This window comes from Hydra viridissima, unplaced genomic scaffold (assembly GCF_058129835.1).
Source record: "Hydra viridissima isolate aposymbiotic clone 2 unplaced genomic scaffold, HvirCarnegie_v1 scaffold_10, whole genome shotgun sequence".
Classification (NCBI taxonomy): Eukaryota; Metazoa; Cnidaria; class Hydrozoa; order Anthoathecata; family Hydridae; genus Hydra; species Hydra viridissima.
The window spans coordinates 4,815,791-4,829,339 of record NW_028324309.1 but is presented as its reverse complement, the minus strand read 5'-3'; the positions used below and the strand labels follow the sequence as shown (position 1 = coordinate 4,829,339).

The 13,549-nt window shown below is 28.3% G+C and overlaps 1 protein-coding gene across 1 annotated transcript; it reads right to left on the bottom strand.

Annotated features, from left to right (window-relative positions):
- Nucleotides 1–7,097: 7,097 nt before the first annotated feature.
- Nucleotides 7,098–11,348, bottom strand: LOC145192794 (radial spoke head 10 homolog B2-like). Its single transcript, XM_090065397.1, has 7 exons — nucleotides 10,859–11,348; nucleotides 10,548–10,664; nucleotides 9,729–9,831; nucleotides 9,103–9,437; nucleotides 8,157–8,966; nucleotides 7,662–7,811; nucleotides 7,098–7,345 (listed from the first exon to the last, which is right to left on the bottom strand). Exons 1-7 carry the CDS (start codon nucleotides 11,178–11,180, stop codon nucleotides 7,182–7,184), a joined length of 2,001 nt encoding a protein of 666 aa, XP_089921523.1. The 5' UTR covers nucleotides 11,181–11,348; the 3' UTR covers nucleotides 7,098–7,181.
- Between the last annotated feature and the right edge of the window lie 2,201 nt (nucleotides 11,349–13,549).

Below are 13,549 nucleotides of genomic sequence, written 5' to 3'. Positions count from 1 at the left end.
TAAAATAAATCTGAATTTAGAACACCTGTCAAAGCATCCAGCTATATACCAACTCAAAGATCACTGAACAACTATGACTTCAACAAATCAATTCACAAATCAATAAACAATGCTGAACTAAAAAATACAATTCATAGATTTAAATGGGTAAAAACAAATAGTTGTGATAAAAAGTTGGATATACATAGAAACAGTATATCTAGTTCTTTATCAACCCCAAATAAGTTTGGTATATCAGGTGTTAATAGAAATGATGGCAGGTTTTACAGTGATAAACAGTGCATAAAGGTTCCTCAAACTTATACTCCAATAAAATGCATTACCAAAGAAAACTCTGACTCTATCATAGGAATAAAAAGCCGAAAACTAACAAAAGCAAGCAATTCTGATTTGAATGTATTTAATGAACCAAGAAATAAAAATCTGAATGAACAACTTATCCCAAGAAAGGTAGTCTGGGTACGAACAACTGCAAAAAATCTAGCTAAAGATTGCTATGCAACATATCGGCAATGTGTAATACCAAATCAAAATACTTTATTTAAAAAGTCAGCTTTTCCAATCATCCAAAAAAGAAATCAAGTAAAAAAACAAAGTCAGCATCTTTTGTCAAAGTACAAGTTTGTTAGAAATAAGCAATACCCTCCGTCAATGAGTAATATAACAAACCATACAATATTGAGAAGTAATATAACAAATCATACAATGTCAAGAAGCATAGGTGAAAGGAAATTTATCTGGAGAAGAAAAAGTTTAGAAAAAGCAGGGAGTAGCATTTCAAAGCAAATGGTTCATCAAAGAGATTCCTTCATTGTAAAACGATTTCAAGCTGTTAAAAAAAATAGAGATTCTCTTTACCAATTAGTAAGATAAATGTTTTGTTATTTATACTTAGCAGATAATGGCTCCTTTTTTGAAGTGAATTCAAATTTTAGTTCTAAAGTTAAATTTGGTCTTGACAAAATGTATTGATATTTTAAAACAATTTTTTTTCATTTGATTAAAATTCTTTGTTCATTTGGTATTTTTATTTACTAAGTATATAAGCAATTTTGTTTTTTGTTTGTTAGAGTACATCTCAGCATATTCAAAGCAAAAAACATAGACCAAAAGATAAAGAAATTATTTTGACTAGACATGGGCTTAACTTCAAGTTAGCTTCCAATCTCAAATCTCTTACAAGAGTAAATGTAACAGCTGCTGCTGGTACTCTTTTTATTTTCCTATTTGGAACTCCTCCCTGTTATTTATTTTTTGTTTTTTAAATTTGCTACTACATGCATTATATCTAGGTGCTCATCTAACTACAAAACAGTTGCCATCCGCTTATCAAAGACCAATGGTTCAAAAAGCATCAAAATTATACTTAGCCAGGTAATTTTCTTTCAAACTATTTTTTTTTTAAAGTTAACATTTTTTTAAATATTTTTTTTTTTTTTATCTAAAAATATCTGCAGTTGTGTACTTAAAAAGACAATCAATCGTGCACAGCGTCAAAAGAAAACAGAAAAGACTTACTGCTTATTTTACACCAGGTTTGGTAAGCTCTGTAATTATGCATTTAGTCAAGTTATTTGTGTTGCTTTTTAATTAGAATTAATTTGTTTTTTGTTTTTTTTAATTAACTCCACCCTCAAAAGTATTTGGGTTCATTTTTTTAGGCAAATGCAAAAGAGGTGACAAATGTCATTATGTACATGATCCTGAAAAGATTGCTGTGTGTACAAGGTAATGATGTATCTTTAATTGCATTTTATAATCTAGCCATTTAAGAAGTATCTTTGTTTAAATTTCAAATCTTAAACAATCTTTATTGCTAGCATTATTAATATTTCTATTGCTATTACTTTTATACATTAGTTTTTTTATTATTATTTTATATTCTTTTGGAAAGTTTTAGTCATTCTCCTGAAATTGCATTAAATATACACTATTTTATGTTCAGGTTTCTGCGAGGGACATGTAAAGATGAAAACTGTATTTTTTCACACAAGTTTGATCCAAACAAGGTAAATAAGGATTTTTAACTAAACATTGCCAAAACTTACTGTGCAGCATTATATTTTTAAGAGTACTGATGTATTCGAATTAATTTTTTTTTTATAGATGCCAGTTTGCTCATATTTTTTATTGGGTCAATGCACACGTGAAAAATGCCTATATCGACATGTTAATGTCAGTAGCTCAGCACCTATTTGCGAAGCATTTGTGAAAGGATTTTGTTCTCATGGAGAAAAGGTGACACAATTTTACAGACGCTGATGTCTTAAACGTTTTTTCAATGGTTTTCTGGTTCCACAGAAATAAACTTCAGTTTTACCGTTTTGCTGAGGTGTTAGATTTCTGCTGTACTAAAAATATGCAAAACCTTTATGTTCATTAACTGCGTTATTTAGCTATGTAGTTAATTTTTCTTCTAAATTTTTATATTTATTTTTTCTGCTTTTGATTTCTCAAATATTTTATTTAGTGTACAAAAAAGCACACGCTAGAGTGTGAAGAGTTTACACGTACTGGCATTTGCAGCTCGAGAAAGTCATGTCGATTAGTACATCGCATAAATATAAAGAAAAAAAGCGGTCGAACTAAGTCGGTATCGGGGCTTCGTCGACCGAAAGCATTTATCCTAAATAAATCAAATGATAGACTGGCTGAAATGGACTCTGACTTAGGGTTTCTTTCTCCGCTCAAAGACAGTGGTTTGTTGCTTTATTATAATATTTCCAACATAATGAAGTTCCAAAATATCTTTACTATTGTGTTTTTCAAGCAACTGCCCTTTTCACTGGGTTTAGCATTACATAAATTGATTTTGCTACTTTGCCAAATCGAAACCTATCAGTCGGATAAGGATCTTCCTGTTTGTTTCACCGAGGAATCTTTCTTTACTGATCAATAAAACTTTGGTGTAGGTTGTTAGTGATTGATTGTCCTATGTAAAATGCCTAAAAAGTTTTCTATGAATTTGTTTTTAAAAATTTCGTTTTACAATTATCAAAATCGTTTTGGTACCAGATTCGTTCGAGATTTAAAAATGAAAAATAGATATCTGCCATCATCATTGATTTTCAACTAATATTGTTTTCACTATTTGAAATTATGAGAGCCTCTGTTTCTCATACTAAATCGCATTTCTCTTAGCATTTGCTGTTGTTTTTATTTTCTCTGTTTTTTTTCTCGTCCATAATCCTCTATTCGATTTATGTTTTTATCTTTAAAATTTAAGAAGGATATTTTTTAAAAGCAAAATTGGTTTCATGTTTTGGAAAGCATATTAGAATACGTTTTTACGTGTTCCCATAGCTTTGAAGTTTTATTTTGTATATTTTCTTGCAATTATTTTTCAATATTTCAGACAAGAAATTTTTTTTTTCTCTTTCTTTAAAATTTAGGCCGAGCACTCTTACTTCCAAGCTTTCTTAATGGTAAATTTAAGAGGTAAGATGCATTATATGAGGTAACTGCATTCAACTTTTCTATTGACAGTTATTTGAATGTCATATAATTGGTTTCTCTTGTTAGTGATTTGGTTGGCTCAGGAAATAAGGCAAGTACGTCTTCCGTGCGAAACTTATTTGCGTCTGAGTTCTCAACTTCATCGGTTCACTATACAAATGATTCCGTGAAATCAAATAATATCGACATCGATAAGCAGCAGGGAGCAACCTTAAAAGATCAACAGCAAGGGAGCAGCGAATTTATTCCTTTAATATGCACTTCAGACGACTCTGATAACGAAAGTGGAGATGAACCTCGATATACCAAACAGTTTTCTTTTAAGGAGCAAGATTTTATATCATTGGAATGAGGTCTGTATAACACCTAAAATTTATCCTTTTTTCTCAGTAAGATTTTTTTTTTAAAAAAAAGAAGCTATTGATTCTCTCTGCTTAGTTATCTAGGGCTAGATTACTACATCCTTTCTTCTTCTTATTCGTTTATAATATTACTGACAAATTGAAAATATTGTTGCTAACATAACATAAATGTTACTTACTGTGACGCAACGATCCTTCATTTTCAAGAAAACATTTGTAATGTATTAAAAGATATTGAAGTTGAAATAAAAAAAACAATATTAAGTTCGTTTCCTAACATTTTGTGAAGTCCTGGATGTTAATACAATTGAGTACCTCTTGAAAGTATAATGAAAACAAATAAAAATAATGAGCTATTAATGCAAGAAAATATTTGTGATTAGGGAATGTTATCGGATTTCGTTCGGTCGCCGAACGAGTAACTTTAAAAAGTTTTTCGGATCCCGAACCCGTTCGGGTATAAGCCCGTTAACTTCGGGATGACCCGAGTACCCGAATTAATGACCGAACGGGTTTTACGGGCAAAGACAGTTAAGAAAATGAAACCGGTAATTTATTGGCTACCTGTTCGAGTATCGAATTTTTAATACCCGAAAACCTGTATCTGTTCGGTTTTTGGCTTCATGACCGTTCGGGTCCCGAAAACATCAAAAGATTTTTAAAAATTGCAAAAATCGCTAAAAGTCACTAAAGTTCGCTGCCAGTTGCTATGGAGGTAGGGTAAATCTAGTATCTTCGGAAGAGTTAGTGAAATATATAAACTAAAACTTAAAAAAGGTGCTCAATTAAATTAATTTGAGTGGAAATTAATTAAAGTAGCAAATTAAATAGAATGATTGCACAGTTGAAAAAACAAACTGAAAAAATGAAAGAGGTTAAAAGATGAAAATAAGTGCAGTTTTGGTACTAAAAATTAGTTTTCTAACCACATTAGTTGCCTTAGTCATCATAGAAATAAAACAGTGGCAAATGTAGCGTTTTCAAATTTGAATTTTTACCTACTACTGATTACAAAATAAATATTTAAAATTTAAAGACGTATTGCTTGTTCTCATGAATTTCTTAGGATGATATAAATTGAATGAAATCGAAACCAGGGATTAAAAATCATTTTCAACAAATTCTTTGTCTTCTTCAATATCATACATGTCCAAAACGTTAATTGTATCAACAGGGGCTTTCTCAATGCCATCATCCGGCTCCTCATTTGGAGTTGATGAAGATCTTTTGGATTCTGAGCAGAATTCGGGCAACATTTTTCTCTCGAACTGAGAGAACTTAATGAACGCAGTTTCTCAGCCTTCAGAGGATCAATAGGATTTCTTCCCTTGGGGACTGTCAAGCTAGCAGAGCTGAACAAGCGCTCTGAGGATGCTAAACTTGGAGTAATGCTCAGGATATCAAAGCAATCTTGGAAAGGCGTTCCGTTTTACCACCCAGAACCGCAAATGCCGAAGGCTGTCGTTGACAGAAAACGTCTTCCACACTTTTGCTGAACAAACCTGACAAGAACTCTTTGACAACATCTTCAAGATTTTTGTCTAAATTCTAGCGACTGAATTTAGTTCCTTTGAATTTGGCTTTCAAGAACTTAGCGTTTTGGTCTAAAAAGATAAAAGAGAATTAAAAAGAAGTAAAACTATTGACATGTTATATCCCTATACGTAAGGTTATAAAAGGTCAATGATTACAAACAGTTCAAACAGATAATTGAATTATCAATTAAATCAATTAATGAAGATAATTAAATTTAAGCAATCAGGCTGTTTAAATCTAATTAATTTAATTACCTCGTCAAGAATAATTTACAAAGATCAGAAATGTTTTTATTTTAAAGGTATTTTTCTTCAAAAGTATTTAAGTTATTTTGTATATTCGCGCAATAGGAGAGTTGTAAATATCTCAGAATAATATGTAATTATTTCAGAAAATATAGGTTGTAGCTAAATAATGGAAATAATGAAATTTTAAGAGAAAAACCCGGTGAATAAAATGAGCCCCAAATCATGTTTCTAGGGTGAACCAATTTCATTTTACAAATAAAAAATGATGATTTTTTCCAAAACTTTCTAATTGTTCAAGATTACAACCTCAATGAGGCATGGTTAGCATTGTCCAATTGTTAGCATGGTTAGCATTGTCCAAAAAAAGTTCCTTAATTTAACTGTCTATAAGGCTCTAAGTTTTTTACTTATACTTGTTTGTTGACTGCTTATTTTAGTAAGATGACAATTTTCACATAAAAATAATATAGGATATTGCAGCTTCATATCTATTTATCGTTCCTATTGGACTCGCTACTACTTGTAATACTCGGAAACTTGGAGCAGAAAGCGAGGAATACGAATATTTCGAGTCTAGTTAATAAACTCTTTCATTACTAGCGTGTGACACGTAAAATAGACGGTAGAAATTTTATTAAATATGGAATTTAATGAAAAAACACCTCAATAGAGAGAAGGTTCTTTTCTTTTATTCATACTGACATGACATTATATCCCTCGACTATATCTGCCCACGTAACTAATGGAAAAATTAATCTGAAAAAAATTTTTGGTTGTGTAATAGCCTCTGTACCTTGGGTGAAAAATACTGAATTTAAAATTTTGTAAGTATACATAAAGACCTGTTATTTCACAAGTCTAAATTTTAAGCCTCTTTAGGAACTAAAACTTAATGTCAACAAAAGTTGTAAATCCTACTGGACTAATTGGTCTAGTAGGATTTACAACTTTTGTTGTAAATCCTACTGGACCAAATTAGTCCAGTAGGATTTACAACTTTTGAAAAAAAACCGCATCATCGTTTCATAAGAAATTTGAAAAAACAATTATCCCGAGAGTTTTTTTTTTTTTTTTTTTTTACATAAATGCAGGGAAAACTGGTTAAATAATTAGAGAAAACTTTCACCATACCTTTTTTTGATTAACTTTTTAAACGTTTAATTTCATAAAATCTTATCACTATCAGTGTGTGATAAAGATAAAGATTCTAAATTTTGTTTGTTTCATGTTTTTAGAAAAATTGCAACGCATGCGCATAGTGAGAGTACAATTTCAGTAAAAAGCACCATGGTTTATGACCATTGTACTTTTTACTAAGATCGCACTCTCACTATTGTATGTTATTCGACAATATGATTTATTTCATAACAACGTATAGCTCATTGGTTTCAATTAATGCTTTTGTTGCCAAATCCCATACTGGATGAAGTTTAGTCCGAGAATTATAGATATTACATTTATCTTACAATTATCTTAAATAAGGAAATGAAAAATGTGTCTTTTAATACTTTCTTCATTAAAATAAATCAAGCAAGCATAAACTCCAAAATGATGCGCATCAGAGATGAAAATCCTCATCTTAAAAAACAAGATTAACTTCGACTATTTGAAAACAATTTGCACTTTTCGAGATTTCATCAACTGTTTTTCGCTTGTTAAAAGCTGGGAACAAATATTGATTAAAAAATTTCTTTAAATTTGCGGACCATATTTCCTCGTTTCCATCAGAACTATTCTTTTCGTCTACATAAAAAAAAATAATTAGCGAAACACTCAAGAAAGTAACAATAACTTTATATTTAAATTTTATGTATTGATAGCTTATATAATAACTTTAATAATATAATTAATAAAAACTTGATATAATAATTTTACTTCATATAAAGTCTAATTTGTAATAACTTTATGTAATAATAAATTTATATAATTAAAACTTTACTTAATAATTTTACATCAAAGTTGCATAACAATAACTTTATATGATGAAAAAAAATCATAATCTGTTTTTGTTTAACTTTATTTACAGAGCTGATTTAAAAGATTAATCACGATTATTTACCTGGAGTACATTTGATAGTAAGATCCGAATCTTTTGCAACTGTTAAAGATGGTTCATCAAAGGATTTATTGCACTGAATTGAGTCTGTTTGGAAAACTGTTGCACACCCAACAAAAATCTCGAAGAATTCCAAAAAGCATACTTTTTTATCTAGAAAACTTTGGATGTTAAAACATAACTAACATAATTAACATAATTATATCAAAATTACCAATTCAAACATTCAAAAATAAATGCCATCAAAAATAGACTGTTATGATGAAAAAATGATGAGTAAAAAATATGATCAAAAATCTAAATATGAGTATTCAAATTGCATAAACAATTATGAAAGTTAGGTTCAAACAGTTTGTTTTCTTGAAATCTGAGCCAGAAAGATTTGTTTTTTTTCTATGCTTTTATTAATGTTGAAACCCCTTATATTTTTTTCTTAACAAAAGCACCTCTTGCCACATCAAATATGAATAGAGAAAATATAACTGAAATTTATCTTACCAATGTTTAGTACACTATCTTCTTCGTCTTCACTTCTGATTATAGACACAAGTTTGGAGCAAGTTAAACTTTTATTTAGTAATCTTAGTTCTTTAAAGATTTTAATGACATGATGCACTGTCAGCAAATTGAACGAACGATCAGAAAAGTATATATAAATTTCCTTACATTTATTTAAGTACTGCGATGCTTCAATAGCCTTAGTATTGTTGACAAATGCATAACCTGATATTTTTGCAAATAAGTTTTTGGTTAAACAAGTCATTAATTCTTCAAAGCAACTGGAGAATATATTAGAGACAAATCTCTCCTTATATAGTAAATGGGAAATTTTCACAATGTAGTTGAGAAAGTCTTTAAACAAAATTTGCCCATATGGATCATTTAAGTCACCTTTTTTGTGTATATACCTTGCTATATCTGATATTGAGACCTCATTTGTGTGTAATCTATAATCTTTGAGAAAGCGACAAAATTGAATGTTGCTTAAAATGTAAGTGTTGTCACATGAATGCTCACAACCTACACCACTGTATAGTCTGTAAATCTGCTTAATTTGTGAAAAATATCTTAACAGTGTATCAGTGATTCTTTTTGACTCTATGATACTATCATTCTCATCTGCATTAAGTTCAAATAAAAGATCTAGTATATCTATATCAAAAAAAATGCTGTTGGTCTTGTTGCTTGACTGGGGTCTACTCCTGAGTGGTGATACTACAGGTAATCTGCGCTGTGCAAGGTCAGGTGTAGCCATACCAGAAAGAATTAGATCTGGAAACTCTTTTACTCGATTCTCTTGAAACTCCCCTTAACAAATTAAAAAATATTTTACTCTTTTTCAAGTTGTAACAAACAAAAAATTATGAAAAAATACATGTACAATTATATAATAATGGCTAAACCAACCATTTAAACATTCTGAGCACTTATAAACAAAGTTCACCTGTAAACATACAACCGTTCTTAAAGACAAATTTTCCATGGCCATGTTTCATATCATTTTTCCATTCTCCTTCATAAAATGCCCCATTAGCATAATGAAAAGTCCCTATACCATGTTTGCAGCCATTTAAAAAATCACCAACATAATGATTTCGTAGAGGGTATTGAGAACTTAATGTGCGGTTAAAATACCAAGTGTATGTGCCTTGACCAGTTTGATTATCATTATACCATTCTCCTGTATATTCTTGTCTGATATTGTACCAAAACATAGTTCCAGTACCATGACGTTTGTTATCTACAAACTGACCTTTGTAAGTGTTTCCATTCTTATATCTACAAAGAAATATTATGACATTTTAGAAATAAGAAATATAGCCAACATCAATATGCAGTTGGAATATAACAAAGGAGAAAAATTAATTTGTTTAAGTTAATAAGTACAAAAATATTTTTAGCAACTTATAAATTCCTAATTTTTAAATCATTTTAGAAAATTTTGTAATGCCATTAGAAGATTCAGTTCAATCATCAAGTTCATTCCAATAATAAAAATGATGAAAATGATCTTAAAATGATTTTTTAAAATCAATTTAATAACAGGATACAAAACAAAAACTTACTAACCTCCTAATAGCAAAACCTTGCTGCTTATTTTCAAACCAATCCCCATCATAAAAAGATTTGCCTGAGGCATCATAATAAAAAATACCTTTGCCATGGCATTTACCTAATATTAATAATGAGGGTTAAAAGACTATTGACAATATTATAGTAAATTTATATAATACAATTTATTATTATTATTATTATCATTATTATTATTATTTTTATTGTTATTATTATTATTATTATTATTATTATTATTATTATTATTATTATTATTATTATTATTATTATTATTATTATTATTATTATTATTATTATTATTATTATTATTATTATTATTATTATTATTATTATTATTATTATTATTATTATTATTATTATTATTATTATTATTATTATCATTATTATTATTATTGTTATTAATATTATTATTGTTATTATTATCATCATTTTTGTTATTATTACTATTATTATTACTATTATTATTATTATTATTATTATTATTATTATTATTATTATTATTATTATTATTATTATTATTATTATTATTATTATTATTATTATTATTATTATTATTATTATTATTATTATTATTATTATTATTATTATTATTACTATTATTATTATTATTACTATTATTATTATTATCATTATTATCATTATTATCATTATTACTACTATTACGATGATGCAATGATGATGATGATGATGATTATGATGTGATGATAATTACTGTTAATAGTATTATTTTTATTATCACTATTAAGTTTAAATTCAACATTCTTAAGGAAAGTACAATCACTCTACTAAAATTTTCTTTAAACTTGTTTTTCAAACCTTTCTCCCACAGTCCACAGTATGTTTTATCACCACATTTGTAGACACCATAGCCATGTGGAATACCATATACCAAACTTCCTGTATAAGAACTTCCATCTGGCCATAAAAAAGTTCCTATTAACAAACATATATATATATATATATATATATATATATATATATATATATATATATATATATATATATATATATATATATATGTATGTATACATACATATATATATATATATATATATATATATATATATATATATATATATATATATATATATATATATATATATATATATATATATATATTTAATTACCTGAACCATGAACACAATTTTCAATCAACTCTCCATGATATTCAGTTTTGTCTGGCCAAATTATAACTCCAAGTCCATGCAATTTACAATTCTTTATATTTCCTTTATAGAATAAACCACCATCCAGCCAAATGCAGCATTCAGTATATGAGCTATTGGATACATCCCCTTCCATCTGTTCAATAATACAACGGAAAAGCTCAAACTTCTCAACTTTCATTGCATCCTTGTTTGGTTGAACAGAAATATTCTCAGAAACATTTTGTTTTGAAAGAGGAAGACTGAGAATTGGGACATCTAATGATAAATTCTTATGTTCCATTTAACTATTTGTAATATCCATACAATATAAAATCATTTTATAAAATCAAGCATACATATAAATGCATAAGATAAGATTTCAAGACAAATGAAAAATACAAGTTTTCATTTTCATTGTAAGCGTGCCTTTCTCGCGACTGTTGTATCTGCCATTTATTTACCCGGTAATGCGTAACTATACGACTCGACATGCTATAAACACGGGAATTAGTTATTAAAGGTAGGCATCCGAAAAAAATTTTTAATAAACACTGATACAACGAAAGTTTTCCGTAAATTGAAAATTGAAACTTTAACAAGTTTGTGGAAAATATCTCGGTTTAAAATAGTTCAGTTATGTGTACCATATTTAATTATGTTTTAAAAGAGCGTTTACATTTGAAGTTTATTTAGGCTTTTACATTGAGCGATTTTTTTAGAAGTAACTATTTATGTTAAGTGGAGAAAAAAAAATTAAAAAGCGGGAAAGACTGTTTTTTAACAGAGGTTCAACAGGTGAAGAGTTGCAATTTACTCGCTTTAAAAATATTGAGTTTATGATTTCAAAATATAACAATGAGAATTAAAATTTTGCATTAAATTACAAACTTCAACCAAGAAAACCATTAAATTGAAATGTCATAATGAATAACTGATGTCTTAGTCAAACTTGTATTCAAAAAGAAAAATCTTTAAAGGGATCTCTCAGAGTCAACAATTGAACAATTTAACATTTTTTTGTTTTTCAATTAGGTAGTTGACGTATCATACACTCTTCGTTATCAACTAAACATACACAAAACCCAATTTCCACTGCATTTGTTATTTTTAAAAATCTTATGAACTAAATCTGTAGTTACTTCTTTTAATGCTTTTTTGAGTAAAATTAATTAATTAATCCTGCCTTTGCATTTGTATATGGAGGTCATATGGCATTTGCAATACAAATGTTTACCGATTGAACTATCTTCTAGGTTACAATTCAGTTTATAACGCTCCTGTACTTCAATATGTAGTTTCTTTCTCACCTAAAACTAAGTTATGCCATTTGCTACAATTACATTTATACCTTAGGTAATATCTGCCTTGCTATTATCCCTATGTTATGGAAACAGCTGTTGCTATGTAACTACGTCAATAAACATTTGAAAACAAATAATTTTTTGAATAACACGTATAATGATCATAACTGACAATTTTTAATTTAAAATTTAATCTTTCTAAAAAAGAATGTACGCATATATATATATATATATATATATATATATATATATATATATATATATATATATATATATATATATATATATATATATATATATATATATATATATTTCTGTTCAAATTTGATTCTTACTTATGCTAAATATCCTGTTATTGTTACGTATATATCAATCTAATAATTTATATAAATTTTATTTTTTTATAATTTAAAAATATGCGAATTTTTTGTTATCAAGGTTAGACTGTGGTAAAAATTGTGACAAATTTAGTATCGTCATAGTTTTTAATTATACTTCACAAGCCTTATGTAACTATGTCAGTAGGGACAACCAAATGGAAATGCATATTCGATATGGAATTACTGTGAACATGAAAACTCCGATAAACCACAACTTTACAGTTGTTCAATTTTCGTTAACTTTTAAAAGTATATTATTGTTTAAAAAAGAAAGCTTTAAACAAAAATGCTGGATCTGCCATTGCTGAATGCTGGATCTGCCATTGGACGCTATGCTTTTTTGAGGAGATTGTAAGGGAGTTGAATTATTTTCATTCAGCATTTCAAACTGATATTCTTATAGCACCTTTCTTTCTAGAGCCTTAGAAAAAAGCTCATTTTCAAAGTTTATGTGAAATAAAGTCCTTAAGAAACAACCACACAGCTTACATAAATGAAAATCGATGTTTCTGACCGGCAGAAACTCGTATCCTGATTTCTTTTATCTTAGCCATCAAGTTCTGTTAAAAATGGCTGGAGATTAAATGACATTTGATTTAACAAACTCATTTCTAGCATTAATCTGATTTACATTTTGTTTGTTTCCATAAATGATTTCAGAATATTCCCATGCATAGCCGCCGAGTTCACTGCCCCTGTTGCCCCCGTGAACTCGGCGCCTATATTCCCATGTATGTAAAGATAAAAATCTTGATGAACTTAGTCAATTTGCCTAAATATCGATGAAATTGCAAATTAAACTAGAAAGGCAACTCGAGTAAATACTAAATATGAAATATATTTACTCTTCAAACATCTACCATAGCACATTTGGGGGTAAGTAAAACGATATGCTACACCACCAAGGGTTTTAATCAGTTGGCGTTAGGGTTTTTATCTGTCGGGTATTGAACGCTGAAAATAATCTTCGTACTTCACTAAAATGAATT